This window comes from Gigantopelta aegis, chromosome 8 (genome assembly GCF_016097555.1).
Source record: "Gigantopelta aegis isolate Gae_Host chromosome 8, Gae_host_genome, whole genome shotgun sequence".
NCBI classification, from domain to species: domain Eukaryota; kingdom Metazoa; phylum Mollusca; class Gastropoda; order Neomphalida; family Peltospiridae; genus Gigantopelta; species Gigantopelta aegis.
The window spans coordinates 13544385-13564004 of NC_054706.1; the positions used below are offsets into that span (position 1 = coordinate 13544385).

A 19620-nucleotide genomic window follows, 5' to 3' on the forward strand; every position below is an offset into this window, starting at 1 on the left:
AACCAACTTTAAAATAGATGCTTAACATTAATTATATATATAATTATCTTTCTGTCTTGTGTCTTTCAATGTCCTCAACTTTGTACACTAGTATAAGAGCCAAATTTACACGTACACAAAACCGATCATGGCACATTTATTTTAAATGAAGACAAACTAAGATGTTAATGCATGACTAAACACCTGCACTTTTACTAAATAGGCACATATGGTTATTATTTTGAACACTATCACTATATTTGTAAAATTTGGGTATTCAAACAGCCTCATTACTTCGAACATTATATCACTATAGTTGTTAAATTCAGCTTTACAAACGGCCTTATTACTTTGATCGCTATATCACTATATATTTGTTAAATTCAGGTTTACAAACAGCCTCTTTACTTTCAACATTATATATTTGTTAAATTCAGCTTTACAATCAGCCTCATTACTTTAAACATTATATATTTGTTAAATTCAGGTTTACAAACAGCCTGATTACTTTCAACATTATATATATTTGTTAAATTCAGGTTTACAATCTACTTTCAACATTATATATATTTGTTAAATTCAGGTTTACAATCAGCCTCATTACTTTCAACATTATATATTTGTTAAATTCAGGTTTACAATCAGCCTCATTACTTTCAACATTATATATATTTGTTAAATTCAGGTTTACAAACAGCCTCATTACTTTCAACATTATATATTTGTTAAATTTAGGTTTACAAACAGCCAATCCTTGGAGCTCCCCACAGTGGGGCACGTCACCTCCGGCCTCACAGAACAACTCTAATAACGTGAATACGGTTTCATCACCATCACTGCCGGCCACCAACGGAACAAACAATATTGACGATGCATTTGATCTACTGAGTTCACGTAGTGCGGAGGGGTCACCATCAAAATCAGGAGCTGCTAGTGCGGCTCAAGCTTTCGATCCTCTAGGTATGTATTTAACAGGGATGACTTGGTATGTATTTGACAGGGATGGCTTGGTATGTATTTATCGGGATGACTTGGTATGTATTTAACAGGGATGGCTTGGTATGTATTTATCGGGATGACTTGGTATGTATTTAATAGGGATGACTTGGTATGTATTTAACAGGAATGACTTGGTATGTATTTGACAGGGATGGCTTGGTATGTATTTATTGGGATGACTTGGTATTTATTTAACAGGGATGACTTGGTATGTATTTAACAGGGATGGCTTGGTATGTATTTAACAGGGATGACTTGGTATGTATTTAACAGGAATGACTTGGTATGTATTTTACAGGGATGGCTTGGTATGTATTTATCGGGATGACTTGGTATGTATTTAACAGGGATGACTTGGTATGTATTTATCGGGATGACTTGGTATGTATTTAACAGGGATGACTTGGTATGTATTTAACAGGGATGACTTGGTATGTATTTTACAGGGATGGCTTGGTATGTATTTATCGGGATGACTTGGTATTTATTTAACAGGGATGACTTGGTATGTATTTAACAGGGATGACTTGGTATGTATTTAACAGGGATGGCTTGGTATGTATTTTACAGGGATGGCTTGGTATGTATTTTACAGGGATGGCTTGGTATGTATTTTACAGGGATGGCTTGGTATGTATTTTACAGGGATGACTTGGTATGTATTTAACAGGGATGACTTTGTATATATATTTAACAGGGATGACTTGGTATGTATTTTAACAGGGATGACTTGGTATGTATTTAACAGGGATGTGATTTTTTTTTTTAATATGCAATTTCAGCTTATCTGATTTGAGATAACTTCTTCTTTTTATCTGAGTTCAGCTTTTTTTATGTTTAAAGTAATGTACATGTAGCTTGGCAATGTAATATAGTGTATGATGCCCAAGAGAATATGGTTTTATTATCATGGATGATCCAGTGTTAAGAGCAGACCTTGTAAGCTGTGACACTATACCTGTAAGGGGGCGAGATGTAGCCCAATGGTAAAGCGCTCGCTTGATGCACGGTCTGTTTGGGATTGATCCCCATCAGTGGGCCCATTGGGCTATATCTCGCTCCAGCCAGTGCACCAGAACTGGTGTAACAAAGGCCATGGTATATACTACCCTGTCTGAGATGATGCATATAAAAGATCCCTTGCTGCTAATCGAAAAGAGTAGCCCATGAAGTGGTGATAGCGGGTTTCCTCTCTATATCTCTGTGGTCTTAAACCATATATCTGATGCCATATAACCATAAATAAAATGTGTTGAGTGGGTTGTTAAATAAACCATTTCCTTCCTTCTTATGCCTTTAATGATAATAATATATGCTTATTAACGACTTTTTAGCATCTACGTCGGAGAATTCTAACAGTAGCTGGAACATGGAGCCACTGAACCAGTCGTTACCAGAAAGAAAAAAGTCTCCACTGGATTTCCTTGGTGCACATACGGGACTAGTAAATTTAGATGAACTGGTCTCCAAAGAGCCTACAAAAGGTTGGTATGACTTGATGCTGTGGTACCGTCCTCTGTGGTGTCGTGGTTAAATCAGTAGGTACAGGGTGTGTACTACCAAATCAAGTCCCATAGACGACAATAGTAACATATGTGGCTAAAACTCCTACCTGCAGCGTATCAATCGACGTAAATGCCACGGATATAAATACTACCACCCCTCACACTTAAAGTGAATCAGAAAAAATTGGGGGTCAAGCTGCTCGTTTCTGAGATAACGGGTAGCGTCTATGACTACCCTAGTTCCGCACAAAATTTGAGTACTTTTTTTTTTACAGGTACCCCATACATGTTTCAAGCACAAGGCTACTTACACATTGGTACTAGATGAAATGAAATTGCATATTTTTTTTACCCAGATGAAACTTATTTTTTACAACCAACACACTCACATTTATAACCAATCAGGACTTGTAGTGTTCACTTCTCTATCAAAAGTTGGGTGCACCTCGAACTTTGACCCAGCCGGAAGTTATTTGGTTTAGTACTACCTACAGGGTTCACAGCCCGGTACCGGCTCCCACCGAGAGTTTTAATGACTCAATGGGTAGGTGTAAGACCACTACACCCTCTTCTCTCTCACTAATAACTAACAACTAACCCACTGTCCTGGACAGACAGCCCAGATAGCTGAGGTGTGCAGTGTTTCCCCCTGGATCTGAGTTCAGAGGGGTTCTGGGGCATGTACCCCCGAGAAATGTTTTTCAAAATTTTGTTGCTTTTAGATGTATTTTGGAGTACATATGGGTGTCATATACACATATTGTAGAACATTCTAATGAATAATTTGACCACACTAAATAAATATAAACGGTTTTATTAATTTATTTTATCAAACACCTAACTATAAACTAAATACAAACATGATGTAAAAGGTACAAGTAACATTGAATATTTTCATTAAAACACTTTCTGTACATCTACAAAACATACTACAATTAAAAAACAAAAAAAATTAAATTTAACTAAGCACAAGCACAAAATATAAAAAATAGTGACATTTAACTAAACTTAACTAAACACAAACCTGTTGTTCAAGGTAGCACTAAATTATTTAAACTCTCATACTGTACCTCTCGCTGAAGACTGGTCGTAATAGAATTCAGGCATCTGTATACCGTCTTCACTGCTCTCTCGTGTGACAACCATCGTGTGTTGATTGCTTTAATTAGCTTCAGATTTGGTTCATTCAGGAGTGACTGTATTGCTTCTAATCCCGCTGTCCTTACTGCTGAATTTTCATAGAACTGGAATAACTGTAGAAGAGTTGACGAAAACTTTTCTACCCGTGCAACCTCTTTGCTTGCCTGACCTGTTGCCACGGCTAACCGGTGGTTAACACAGTGATTGCCCATTTTTTTGCCCAATCATTACATTGGCTCCGTCACTTCCAACTGCTAACAATTTATCAGTTATTTGCAAGTCATTGTCATCGAAATACTACTTCACAGCATCAAAGATTGTTTGGGCAGTACCGTTTGGAATGGGTATCACCGCCAAGAATCACGTCATTATCTCTTTGTCACTCACATACCAAATATAAACTGACAGTTGTTTCTTGACTGAGGCGTCCGTTGTTTCATCAATCATGATACTGAATTTGGCAGATTTTCGAATTTCATCATGAATATCTTTTCTTATTTCACCACTTAAACAATTTAGATACTCATCTTGTATTCTCTGGCTGGTGTAACACGCATTCTTGCCAAGATTTATGTCGTCCAGAAACTGTAATCCCATATCATTAACAACGGTGACAAGTTCGTCAAAGTTAGTGGTATGCACAGTCTCATTGTTCACTAAGAAGTACATCAATTTCATTTGAGCGATGACAGCTTCTCGTTGCATATTTACTGTGGGTTCAAAACACTGAAGAATTCCGCCATCATTTTTTGACAACGTCATGCTGTTCTCTCGTGAAACAGCCGCCTTGTGGTTGGTACTTTGACTGTGCCATATGAGACTCTTTTTCACGAAACTTTGACACGGAACGTCAATCCATGTCATCTTTCCACGCCCGTGGCTAGTGGTTTTTAAGTTCGGGCTAGTGAGAAACGCAAAACCACTAGCCCTGCGGGTTAGTGGTTTCCCACCCCCATCCTTATCGCTCGATCGTGTTTTTTTTTTGGAGGGGTTTCTTTTTCTCTCGGCTGAAATTTCGTTTAATAAATTTGATTGTGACGTTTGTCATAGAATAATATCAACAACATCATCAGTATATAATAATAATCCACTTAAACTAGGTCTGCAAACTGCAGTAACATGCTATCTCTACATCGTTACGGTTACAGAATGCATTGTTTACTTTTCCCTTTCAAGTTTCTGGCACAGGAAATCAAGTCTAATGACATGAGTGTTTTGATTGGTTGGACACATCATGTGGTAGTTAATCTCGCACATAATTATGTTTTAGGCTAACTTGGAAATCACCAATCGCGACGACAGGTTAATCTCAGTCAAGTAAATACCAGTCATGCTTTGAATTTCAGTGTTTGTTTTATTTACCTATTGTTTTCTAATTTAACAGTTCGCTTACATATGGTTATCGGCAACCAGGAAAACAATTTACTTTAATGGTAACCACACATGCAATGACTCGGCTTGGGCTATTACGTTTGGATAATGTCTCATAGCTGCCGATACAAGATAATACCTTTTTTGTTCATCAATTAACAACGGATTAGATGTCGCCGTTCTATTCTTTTGATATCGGTCTGACATGGGATAATGCCCTGTATTTGAGCAATTGGCAGTACCATTCCTGGCGACATGAATACTAGGCCCTAAAAGCATAACCCACTACCAAATACACTCAACCATCTATTACCGTGTGTCACACTGTCGTACCCTCGTTTAAATTTAATTATTTTGATAGTGGTTTTAGATACCAACCATGAGTTTAATCAATTATTTTTCCCCGGGAGTGGGCCAAAGCGAAAACTGGACAATAACGATGGATCACACTGGACAAAAGACCAAACATACAACACGACAAAACTGAAAGTTACAACATAATTTAAGTGTTTGTTTCATTTTACTGTTATACTCGTAAATGTGTCATCTTACAAAAATTAGATAAAAATCCAGTTATAATTGATCAAGAATTTGGGCTAGTGCTTTATCTTGGTGGGCTAGTGGTTTTCACAAACCCACTAGCCCTGTGGCTAGTGACTTTTCAAAATATTTGTCATACTCTGCAAGTGGTGCACGTGGTGGACGACAATTATGTTTTGTACATAATGCACAAAATACCTTCAACTGTGAGTCATGTTGCTTAAGCTGGTGGTCATTTGGTGGTGTTACGATCACCCACTTTTTGTCAACCTTTTTCACTGGTTTCACCCACGTGAATTCTCCAGACCAACAAGACCAATCATAACCAGACTGTCTAGTTTTTTTATCTTTTAGCATTATTGTTACTATCATCCGGACTAGGTGAACTTTGCCTTTTTCTTACTAACCACTTTGTTAGAGACATTTTATTTTTAATACTACATATTGTTATTTCAAAATATGTGGCCAGTAATTCAGTGTTATATACCTGACATGTATTACTCAAAATTCTTTGAAGTAAATCACATAAAAAGATTGACAATTGGCACAATCAAGTTGTCAAAACATATGATTACTTTCTTTTCATTACTAGGTGTCGGCAATCAATTCATTCAGTAATAGCCACAGAAGCCATTAGCCAGCCGACAAAGAGATGAAATGGCTGCTTTTGTTTGATCTCATAATCTCATGACTGTCATTTATTTTCATGTTTACTGGTATAGATAAAAAATATAATCCGCAAAGGCGTCCTGTTAAAAGTAGTTTGTGAACATCAATGTTCTGGGACGGCAATTGAATTCGGCCGAAAAGAGCTTACGGAAATTAATGTTTTTAATCATGTTGACGGAAAATGGTCGCCATCTTTAATTCTTTAAGTCAACATGTGTTTACATTTGGCCTCAGATTACAGTTATCTTCCCATTTGGTTGTCCAAAATCCGGAAGTTTCACCGCGCAAGTAGTCTGCTGTTTGACTGTGATTATTTCATGGCAGACAGCTATGAAGTGGCAACTGTTTGACTGAAGTGACAGGGGATAGCATGTAGTTTGTAAACATGTGTAACTTGTTGACATTGAAGACTTGTTTGTGGTAATTCCGGCCCATGCAAAAGTAGTGCTTTTTGTGTAAAATGGGTGTACTCCGGCCAGGTTTAGAGGGTGTGTCTGTTTAAACCAATATGCTGGGAGAAAGAGCTGGACAACAGGGGTTGTCCTTTTCAGGTATGTGTCCCCCATGCAGGCAAAGGTACATACAAAACTTCACGGGCCTGCTGATATTAATAAAAATATTATAGCCACTAAGGCTATATAGAAACATATAGCGAAATTAATTGTGGTCTGAGGCCTGATATAGTTCACATATTACACCGGTTAAATGCTTGATTCTGATGAAAGTATTATAACCAGAGAGGTGAAATTACACAGACTGATTGTGCATACCACAAGGAATATGAAAACTAATTTATTTATTTTCTAAATATTTTATTAAATTAAAAAACATTTTTTTTGAATTTATTAAAAATTAAAATTAAAATTTTCAACTTTTAAATTTCAGTATCCTCCAAAATAGCATAAAATGACCTCTGATGTTACTACAGGTTGTTGCAATATTTTTTAACAGTTTTGAGCTAATAATTTGGTAAAAATGAGCAAAACTTGGATTTTGTTAGTCAATATTGAGATTTTTTTTTTTTTACATATTGAATTTTAATGAGTTTCTCAATTATTGCAATTGGACAGAAAATCTAAATATAATGAATATATCACTACTAAATGTAATTAAACACTTTAAATAAATAGTATACAGTTTTTAACAAGATTAAGTACTCTAATAATACATTTCACCTACATTTATGTAAATTACACACTTCAGTAATTTTTCAAAAATGGTCTTTTATCCTTAGAAAATCTAATAGGCTAATATTCTATGCTGTCTGAATGTATTTATTGTGTTCAGTAATCAGATGCTGGTATACTTGTCAAGTTTATTGCAGAAAATGTGCCAAAAAGGTTAACATTTGGCTTGTAATACAGATGGCAGAATAATCCATAATGCATATTCAGTGGTCATTACTACAAACATCCTTCCAATCAAGAAATACTACACTGAGGTATCCCAGACACTGGCACATGACTACACTTGTTAACAGTTATCACTGGAAACTGAAAAAATATGGTGCAAGTACCTCTTGGTAGGATTTATATCAGCATTTTGTGACAAAATCTTCATTTTCAAAGTTGTCGTCAACAAAAAAATATTATGGTGTATACCTAAGTAATATCTGTAGGGCATATTCATATTAATATGCATTTATATGGACTGTTTTGCCTTTTACAAAGTGGCTACATGTCTAATACAGTAAATGAAGTAGATTAAGTAAATACAGCAGGTCAAAATTGAATATGAGGCCTATCATGTCTAATTTTCCCTGAAATTAGTGTGTAAACATTTGTTGCAAATGGCCCCAATTTTGTGACTTTCACCATCCCTCTGACACATTTCTAATAATGTACCATGAATTCAGTCACCATATCTTTAATAAGCCTCCACTTATCATATCTAAAATGCAAAATTTTACAGTTTTAGATTTTTTTGTTTTTCAAAAATTTAAATTTAAGTTTAATATTTCATTAAAAATGAAGTAAAATCTAATGATTGATCTTTTTTCCTTTAAATATTTCAAAATCTTTCCAAGACAACACTGTGCAGATAGAACATATGTAGAAGAAAAAATAGCTGCTCATTGTATGAAGAAATTCCAAAATTTGATAAAGTTATTACATTTTGAAGTTGGTGTCACTCAAGTTTCCATTGCTAAAATTGGCCATGGCAAGGCACTGTGGTAGGTGTTTTAACACAGCCTCTGTATACTCTCAGTTTAAAGGTGACATACCGATACTTACCGAGCATTGCTTTAATATGTATATCATTGGAATGCATTAGTGTGGGCCAGATTTTAGGGGAAAAAATTGACTGATAGGCCTCAGATTACAGTTATCTTCCCATTTGGTTGTCCAAAATCCGGAAGTTTCACCGCGCAAGTAGTCTGCTGTTTGACTGTGATTATTTCATGGCAGACAGCTATGAAGTGGCAACTGTTTGACTGAAGTGACAGGGGATAGCATGTAGTTTGTAAACATGTGTAACTTGTTGACATTGAAGACTTGTTTGTGGTAATTCCGGCCCATGCAAAAGTAGTGCTTTTTGTGTAAAATGGGTGTACTCCGGCCAGGTTTAGAGGGTGTGTCTGTTTAAACCAATATGCTGGGAGAAAGAGCTGGACAACAGGGGTTGACCTTTTCAGGGTATGTGTCCCCCATGCAGGCAAAGGTACATACAAAACTTCACGGGCCTGCTGATATTAATAAAAATATTATAGCCACTAAGGCTATATAGAAACATATAGCGAAATTAATTGTGGTCTGAGGCCATTTCTTGACATTCATTTTTCATTATGGGATTGGGGGGGTGGGGGGGGTGCTAGATTCTTCAAAAAGGTGAGTTTCGTTTTTTTTTCAAGTTTACATTTTTTTACGGACCTGGCATAGAAATTCACGGGATCGGTGCAGTGTCCGAACGGGACCATGGGGAAACAATGGTGTGTACCCAGAATAGCGTGTTTGAACCTTAATTTGATATAAGCATGAAAATAAGTTGAACTACAAATAATGCTGTGGCGTTGTTGTCAAATGTCCTATGACTTGCCTTGCCTTTGCTCTCCTCTTTAAATTCCCCTGTGTAAATTCTCTTCCTTTTTTTTCTCTTTAATTCCCTCCTTTTTTCAGGGGATAATACTTCAAGATGTTGGGTAACCGATAGTCGTTTCACATGTTTTTTACCCAATTAACGATTTCTCACTTGCGTGAATTGCACAAATCTTTTACATTTTTATTAAGTATTTTCAAGTGTAAGCAAAATACAGTATATAATAACAATGCTGAAAATATTTTTAATAAACAGTTTCTTTGATAATTTGATAAAGTGTCTCTCAGAATATGCAAACAGGATGGCCGTTTACATGAAATATGCCCTGCTTTTATTTTCTTACACTTAAAAGAAAAACTTTCTTGTTATGTTTTAGAGATTGCATATTTTAACTTTTCAAATGCATATAAAAGATCCCTTGCTGCAAATGGAAAATGTAGCGGGTTTCCTATGATGACTACGTGTCAGACTTACAAATGTTTGACATCCAATAGCCAATAATTATTTGAATCAGTGTTCTCTAGTGGTGTCGTTAAACAAAACAAACTTTAAATTAACTTTTCACTTTATTAAAAAAAATTATAAATATATTTTTTAACTAAAAAATCTGCTTTATACATTATTTAATTTGCTTTATTCTCCACTTAAAGACATACTACCTTGCTGTGTGTAAGAGATTGTATGATCTCAATGTTGGCATTAAAGTATTTTGTAGGAGTATAATTATGTAGCTGAAAGTATCACCACATGCATTATTAATCTTTTTCTTTTTTAATCTTCAGGAAACAACCCCTTTACTAGCCCAGCTACAAACAACCCATTTGAAGTGTCAACGTCGCGAGTTCCGATGAGTCAATTACAGAACACGCAGGCGGGGTTTTCTCAGCCAGTGAGCGCAGGACTGCTCCCTACCCCCCTCATTCCACTGAACACGACACAGCAAGTGCAGGCACAACCTCAAGGCTATAACCCATTTTTATGAGAAGGAATAGGGATGAGAAAATAGGGGGGGTTGGCCCGGGGTGGGTGGGGGGGGGTGGGAGGAGAGTATTTCTTATATACTAGATCAAAATCTTGTATTATGGTATGCATCGTATTTATCTCCAGTACACTGGGGTAGGAGCAGGATTGAGGGGGTGGTGCTGCAGGGGTGCAAATGATCTGAGAGTATATTTGTTGAGCAAATTTGTACATTTGTTTTTATTGAAATCTGTCGGTCAAAGGCTGGAGACTGATACTTTGGAAGATACATTGATGTGAATGGAAGGTGCATGAAAGGAAAGATACATTCGTATTTCTTTTCTGTTCTTTGTTTTTATACGATTTAAGCACATCACACGTGTGTGTTGTTTGATACTGAGGTCACAATGACAAAAATCTCTGAAATTTCAGAAAAATGTCTTTCAAAAAACAATTGTCTTGTGGACCCTAGGAGGTCGACATTATTGTTTTAGCACATTCTTTAACAAGGGTTAAATAGATTTTTCATCACATTAAGAAATGGTTTCTTTTTTTTGGTGAAGAAATATGTGAATTTTGTACCTGAAAACGTTTTTATCTGTGTGTCACATTGTATTTTCTCACGATGGTGGCCATGCTTAAAAACCTGACTCTTCTGGAAGTTGACAGCTTTAAAGCTATTTAATCTAGGCTTTTAAGTTTTGTAATCCCAGGGACAGATTACATGTTATAAGCATCAGCCTAATATTTATAAATCATTGTTAAAATGTAATACAGATATTGTAGTTAATTCCAGATGTTTTTGGAATTTTTACAGATTTTCTTTTCTTGTTTTTTTTGGTGTTTTTTAAAAGCAAAAACACCTGCTAGTATAATACAAGAATAACACACAAAGGGTGTTTGAATTGAATTCTAGGGGTCAAAATAAACAATGAACTGCCTTTTTAAACAGTATGTACAAGATATGATTTTTTTTCTTTTTCATACCTGTTTATATATTGTTGCTTTTGTAATAACAAAATTAAGACAGAAACATCGACAAAAGTAAAAAGAAAATGTGTCATCGGTAATATTTATTATTTCAAATTAGGATTTAAATTTCATTTTGGTTGCAACCCGTAGATATTTCTATCAATATAATTATGTTCCATTGTTGTGTGGTGTAGTATAAGTATTATAGCTCCTCATCATAGCTTGATTGTATTACAGTGTTAAGGTTGATTAAGATTATGTATAATCTGTGATTATCATATATTTTGCCTTCTTGAAAAACCCATACTTTTGATCTTGGACTTCAACAAACTACACTAAACTCATTATATTAAAACTGAATGCAGTGTAGGTTTCAAGCTTTTAAAGTTCAAACTGACATTCTATGGATTTTGATTATCATATATTTTGCCTTCTTGATAAACCCATGCTTTTGATCTCGGACTTAAAATATACACTAACCTCATTATTTTAACTAAATGTAATGTAGGTTTCAAGCTTTTAAAGTTAAAACTGACATTCTATGGACTTTAACCCAGTCCAGTGAGAAACGTGACCAGATAGATTGGTTTTGGTGATGTGAAGCAAAAATATCAAATCAAACTGAGAAACGTTAGTCCGAGTGGATGAAATACAAAATCAAACCATTGCTACCATGTCACAGGGTGTTGTATAAATCTGGTTTTGCCAGTTTGCAAACCTAAGCAAAAAATTATTAAAGTAAGAAGGGAAGACCACTCTTAAATAGGTACATACACAGGCACAGAGACAGCCACAACTAACAACTAACCCACTGTCTTTGACAGACAGCCCAGATAGCTGAGATATGTGCCCAGGACAGTGTGCTTGAACCTTAATTGGATATAAGCACGAAAACAAGTTGAAATAAAAGAGACAGACACACATATAAATTTACTTAATGTGTTTTCATGCATTTTTCTTTTTTTAAATGTGCACAATTTTTTTTTGGGGGGGGGGGGGGGAGGAGTGGAACATAGATCTTTAAAATAAATTATATATGGGTGGCTGCACATGATTCAGTTTGATCCATGGCACGTGTGCAGGAAATTGTGTGGTTGAGGAGTGTGTCTAGACTGGTGAGCAAAGTTTTTAGAAGGGGGTTCAGGTCATACTCTCCAAAAAATACATTTAAAAGATAGGTGAAGTTTTGACCCCCGTCACCCCTCCCCCTGAACATGCGCATGTCTGCATGTCCCCTCCTCCCAATTGGTATCTGACATAACCTGAATTTAACCACTTGGTTGTTATCGTCTCACTTTACAAAGTAATAAAGCGAGATATAGGTGTTACTATTCTGATGGCCATGATGGCATCAACTTTATTTTAAAGTTTAATGTTAAAGTTTTACATTTACATAAGTTTCTCACAAACTATAAGTCCTAGGTAATTGAAATTGGTTTATAGTTGCACCTTATGGATGTCAAACACTGCTCCAAAAAATGTGGTAGGTGAGAAGACATTTAATGTTGTGGAATTCTTGTTAATTAAAATATTTACATGACAGTATCCCATATTAATACATTTCTAACAGTGTATTAACTATTGACATCCAACAGCTGATGATTAATAAATCAAGGTGTTCTAGTGGTGATGTTAAACAAAAACAAACAAACTTGTGTATTAACTTGGCTGGCGTTAATAAAACCATGTACTAACGTTCTTGTGGCTGGTTAATCCATTATAGGTTCACATAGTATCGGTTAAAACAAGTGAAAAGTTACATGTATTTTTACAGATATAGGAGCAAAAGCAGACTTTTATTTTTATATTATGATAAAATAAATAAAAATTTAAATGACATAGGAGCAGAAGCATAGTTAATCTTGCTAACTATATAAAAATGGAAAATATATAAAATGTTATTAAAAGAAAGGTGATTGTATAAACTTTTATTTTGGAGTCGTAAGTGTTTATAATGACAGTCCTTCATGTTTAAAAATACCAGGCAAGTGATACATCACTCTCCTCATAAGCTCCAGGCAAGTGATTTGCGTTCCATAGGAAGAATTTTGAGTAACGCTTGCACATATTGACAAAAACAAGTTTGAATAGCACATATTGAATATGAACATTAACGGAATCAAAATAATAATATTTAAACACTGGGGCCGGATGGGGTTAAGGGTTATTTTCAAACAACCATATTTTTAGGTGGACAATAAAAACGTTTCTAAGATAAAATTATGGTGAACTTGGGTGTGCAGTCGTGATCACGCACCTCCGATGTGAAGGACTGCTCATTGTAAACTGTCTGGTCTTGCATGATTTTAATGTTTGTAATTATAAAAGCTTTTTGCTGTGATGTAATTTAGTGGATTCTGATTGTTATCCTTCAATAAAACACTGAAATTGATGTCGTTACAAAAGATGATCACGAGGACGAAATAAAATGATTTTGTGTATTTTGAACTAATTTTTTTTTTTTTTTTTTTTTTGCATTTTGGGCAAATTTATCTCTCTATAATAGTCACAAATTTAGTATAAAATCATTTGTTACAAAAATTGACTTGTAGCCTATATATCTTTAATTTATGACTATTATACATTGATAAATTACCCCCCCCCCCCCCCCCCCCTCCCCCCAAAACAGTAAAAATTCTTATATATTACCCTAAAAAATAATTGTCAAAACATTATATACTGGACTTTCAATATTGTCAAAGTAATTTGATTAACTGATCCTCTGTTTACAAAGAAAACTAATTAGCAGTCTGAAACATTTGACAAGATGGACATTTCATATCAACAGTTAGTTTTTCATTATTTCAGAGCCAATAAACTTTTATGAAGTGCCTAAAGAAGCCTTTTGGCTCCTTTACAATATTTAAGTATTATTTCATGAAACATTTATTTTCCGTCCCTAAGAATAAAGAACAAAAAAAGATGAAGAAAGAAGTAACTTAGCCACAGTTTATAATCATATGTTTTTTTAATATATATATTTATTATGTGTATGTGTTTGTATTAGATTTTTATCTTTTGTGAAACACCGTCGGTTAACAGGTTTGCATAGTTACTATACTCAAATTCACCAGTTAATCCTAACATATTCAAAATATTATTTTTCCAAAATATTACAAATTATGGTAAACAATTATGATAGTTGCATGTTCATTCAAAAATTCGTAGTCGCAGCCATCAATTTTTTAAGTTTAACCTGCAAATGTGTTTGTTTAAATTCTATTTAATTATTATATATTATAATATGATATTGTAGTTCTCTGCAGATTTTCATAGTCTGTAGTATTTTCAGTACATTTGGTTCAACAAAACTGAGTTAATAATAATCCTACGAAGCACACATGTAATGACAAGTGTAATGAGGTAATTTTGGGAAGCGGCGTCATAACATGACGTTGCTTCTCCAGTCCTAGCTCAGACTGTGCATTTGAAATATGATGTCATTTTCTCATCTCCTTCTAGTTGTGGCTGAAACATTTTTAGTTGGGTTTTGTTATTCATAAAGAAAACAGCAGTAATAATATGGATAATAAAGGAATTATTACACTCGCATGCGAGTCATAGTGATTTTATGAAACTCGAGCCAGGATTCATGTATTACCCTTGCGTTTGCTTGGGCAATACAAAAATCCTGACATTTGTTTTGTAAAATCAGTACGACACAAACCTTGTATAATAATCTCCATTTATTATATAATATTTACAGACATAATTACTAGTAACGTAACTGTTGACCTAATCACAGACAGTAGACTTAATTGGACAATGCAGGACTTTCGATTGCCTCTTGAATTTAAGTATGGTCCAATACAATTTGAGGTCAACATAAATATCTAATCAGAGGATCTGTCCTTAATGCATTTCATGTGCATTGATTTAAATGCTTCAGTTTTATAAAATATTAATTATATTGAACACAACCTATTAAAATTGGCATCACTGAAACATAGTGATATTTTAGGTATTATATTTGATACACCAATGGCCATTTGAAACAGTGTGACTTGTGATAGATTGATGATGTAAATGGGTGACTGAAACAGCCAAATACAGACCCAGTTAAAAGATACAGGATTAAATTTTGCATTTAAGAAAAATGGCTGCAGAAGTGGGCCCAATGTTTATTGTTTTCAAGTTGTTAGCAAGGAAATGTGACTTACTATTAAAGGCATATTGTCACAGACCACTGACCTATTTAATGGTCTAACAGAGTATTACCTGAACAAAAATAATTTGATTTGTCCCCAAATGTACTTTATTCAACCATCTTCATAACCACCAAACTCCATTTATTAATGATATTTTGTAAAAATAATTTAATTATGGCAATGGTCCATAATTTAAAAACTAAAATTGCTGAGAGGGTTGACATGAATTTCACTCCATCATGGATCAGTTAAGGTGATGTAATAGCTGGATTTGGTTTCCAACAATTAATGTAATTTTTATTTATTATCCATTTTTAGAGAAATAAGATCCTTAAATCTGTGACAGTATGCCTTTAATGCAATTCATGTGCATTGATTGAAAATGCTCGAGTTTTATAAAATATTAATTATATTGAACACAACCTAGTGAAATTAGCATCACTGAAACATAGTGATATTTTAGGTATTATATTTGATACACCAATGGCCATTTGAAACAATGTGACTTGTGATAGATTGATGATGTAAATGGGTAACTGAAACAACCAAATACAGACCCAGTTAAAAGCTAAAGGGTTAAATTATGCATTTAAGGAAACCGGCTGCAGAAGTGGGCCCAGTGTTTATTGTTTTCAAGTTGTTAGCAAGGAAATGTGACTTACTATTAAACATTTGACCTTGTGGATAGTTTGAACAGTTTATTCTCAAATTATTGATAGATGGTGTTATTTGAAATAGAGAAAAACACATGTACTTCACTCTTCCCAGCCGAATGGTTAGAATGCTTGTAAAAATTAAACCACTAGAAAGTATGACTGACATGTCAGATACAGCTGAAATAGCCATATTTGTTAGAAATTTTGTTTTAGGTATGGACGACTGAATTGGCATGTTGAAACACTATTGCTGTGTAGACAATGTTTTAATAACTTTGTTTATGGTTGAATTTTAAGCTCAAAATCTACATTGTTTATGCATACAGTTTTCAAATGTTTATTTCTTTTAAAATCCAGTAACATTATATTGGGAAAAGGTTTTGAATATATAACTATAATTAAACACTTTTTTCATTTATTTTGTTGTAAACAAGATTTTTGCAGATTCAGAATACCTACAGGCTATAGACATTAGATTTTTGTTTTTTCAATCAAAAGTATACAAATTGTACAAGATCTTGAAATTGTAACTGTATACTCTAGATTTTCTTTAAAAAAAAGATGACATGAAATTGTGCAATGTTTTGAAAAATCGACTACTGGTATTGGCACTAAGAAGAGTGTAAGGTGTATGGTTTTCAAATTATTAAGTTATATTGACATTTCTTTTCTTCTTTTTTTTAAATTATTATTTATTTAGTCAGATTTCTGTACATGAAGTTGGTCTTGTCAATTTGTTCCTGTAACATTGTGGCCTTACGTATGCGTGCTGTTTCAGTACTGTTCCCTGTGTACTTCTGGCTGTTTACTGTGCTCTCATCATTGTACTTGCATTGCCATACATTTTGTATTTATTCAAATTATTATACTCTTTGTATCTCATTTAGAATCATGACCGTAGAACACATAGGTTTGCATGTCAGCCAATGTATTCCAAGTTTATGTTTCCTTGATCAGAATTTGTTATCTTCAGTAAAACAATAAAACAATATCTAATATTTTTAATCTCCTGCATTAAAGTGCAGTCAAGCTTGCTGTACTTGTTCACGTGCGTTGAAGCTTATACTGTTGAAGTGCAATGGAGCTTTTGTTGTACTACTGATGTGTAGTAGAGATTCAACTGGAGAGTGAAGTGCATTGGAGCTTGCTTTACTGTTAAAATGCAGTACATCTTGTACTTCTGAAGTGCAAAGTAAAGCTTTTCTAGTACTGCTGGTATATAATTACAGATTTTGAACACTTTTAAATTTTTTTAAAGAGCACAGATGTGGTCAGCTAACGATGACTAAAGTTACTCTTCTAAATAGCTCCATTGTCCATTCTGAAGTTTTAGGCCATTATTTTGTTGATTTCTCTTCAGCAAGGATGTACATTGTACAATAATATGGAACGGCTACTTTTTTAAATTTGATAATGCATCATTACGGCAGGACGTAGCTCTGGTAATGTGTTCTCTTGATGTGCGGTCGGTGGGCCCATTGGGCTATTTCTCGTTCCTGCCAGTGTATCAAAGGCTGTGGTATGTGCTATCATGTCTGGTATGGTGCATATACATATCCCTTGCTACATATGGGAAAAATGTAGTGGGTTTCCTCTATAAGACTGTATGTCAAAAGTACCAAATGCTTGACATCCAACAGCCGATGATTCATAAAATAAATGTGCTCTAGTGGTGTCATTAAACAAAACAAACTTCTTCGATATATCATAGGACATGTAGCACTAACTTGCCACAAATTTACTCACTGCTTTATCTGTGTATTCTCAAACCAAGCTGGATGGGTGTATTCTCCTGCTAATGAACATGACTGTTTCAGAACAGTGACTGGTTACTAAAAACACCAGGGCCCATGCTTATAAAACGTTTTTGAGTCCAGACACAATCTCTAATGACATCACAGACTCAATCTCTTAATGACGTCGCACACATACAATTTGTTTGGCATTGTCATGACATCAGTGTCTCGGAGTCTTAGAGTCCAGACTCAATCTCTAATGACATCACACACATACAATTTGTTTGGTGTTGTCAAGACATCCGAGTCTTTGAGTCCAGACTATAAAAGTTTTATAAGCACCAGGCCAGGATCCCATTGTAAACAATAGTTTTATATACAGATTTTTATAGAGTAGTAAAATTATTATATTTTTTTGTAAACCATTATGATCTGATGTTTAATACCCTATTTATATATAGCCTATGGTCTGTTTACATTTATTATTTACATTTTTCAGAGATGTTTTTAAATCAGATAATCAATATACAACTGTACTGGCACTTAGTTTTTGTTTGTTATTTTGAATGACAACGGTTAGTCGAAACAGAAATCACAATGCACTTTAATCATATTATGGGGAAATAAATATATCAATCTTTTTTTTACTGGGTGTATATACCTTGCCATTACTTATATCTAAGAACTTGACACAAGCCTAATATAGGATTTTAAAAATAAAATTTCAGACCAATTTTCCAATAAATTATGTAGCAGGCCCCGTGCTTATAAACCTTAAAGCCATTCAAATAGCATTACGTTAAAAGTCTGGACTTAAGTTCAGACTTTAAGTTTTATAAGCACGGGCCCAGGTAACTTAAATTCATCAAGTGTTTTTAAGACCTTGAATTTGTTTTAAGATGAAAGTATTTTAAATAAATTATTTAAAGACCTGTGTAAGCCTTATTTGACCTCTTGCAGACTACTTCAATCAAGAATTTTTTTTAAATACCCGATGCCTTAAATAATTAAATTCAACCACAACAATTGTTCAATAATTAATCAGTTTATGAAACCTGTGGTTAATTGGGGGTTTTCATGGACAGTATATTTGATTGTATTTTTTAAGCGAATGTTTTCATTGCAATTTTAAATATTATAAAAAAAGCAAACTGTCTTCCCTAAACAAAACTTAAAACTTGTATTTAATTTGGTATTAGTAATATTGTTTAACTTTCTTTTTAATGCTACTAAAGAGCTACTTGGATTAAAAATAAAACATTTTCACTGGTGCTGGTACTTTTTGTGCAGTTTTGAAGACAAGAGTCAAAATATTTTATTACGCATTCTACCAAGTATCGAGAACATTTTTTCTTCTGTTTTTTTAAAATGAAAACAGCACAAACCTTACATCAAAAGGGAGATAATTAGGCTTGAACAACATTCTTTTTCACTTCGTACCGATGCTTTTGAATCCTAAAACTTTCACTACTGGTACAAATATTGTCTAGCAGGTACATTGTATAAACAAAATGCATCATGATTTTCAGTGTTTACTGAATAGGAATTATTTTTTTCTGTTCAATTGAAATTTTAGGTTTTGTTCTTCCTTAAAGATTTTTTAAAAATTCCTTTTTCTTAAATTTTTTTTTTTAAATATTTGGTGTATTTGAAAGAAAAAAAGAAGAAGATATTTGCCCACTGGCAAAGTGAGGAATTAGGATACAGCAAATCAAATGTCTTAAGGATGGCTTCGTTTGTGTACCTATAATTCTATTTATCTTTTAAATGTAGTGGTCTTGTTCGTAAACAAAAATGACTTAACCGTGTATATTTGAAGATATATTTTTCATAGATATTATGAACTGCTGATCAAGGAATCCAGTGTCGTGACGGTGTATATTTAGTTGGTTTACATTGGATCACTGCT

The 19620-nt window shown here is 34.1% G+C and overlaps 1 protein-coding gene across 1 annotated transcript in view; it reads left to right on the forward strand.

The window, feature by feature from the left end:
- The window catches only part of LOC121379906 (epsin-2-like), a 34789-nt gene extending 24538 nt beyond the window's left edge, over positions 1–10251 (forward strand). Inside the window, exons 7-9 of the mRNA XM_041508578.1 lie at positions 715–939; positions 2313–2462; positions 10022–10251. Coding sequence (XP_041364512.1) covers positions 715–939; positions 2313–2462; positions 10022–10221 — 575 coding nt within the window. The 3' untranslated portion in view covers positions 10222–10251. The remainder of the gene's footprint in view (positions 1–714; positions 940–2312; positions 2463–10021) is intronic.
- Positions 10252–19620: the final 9369 nt, after the last annotated feature.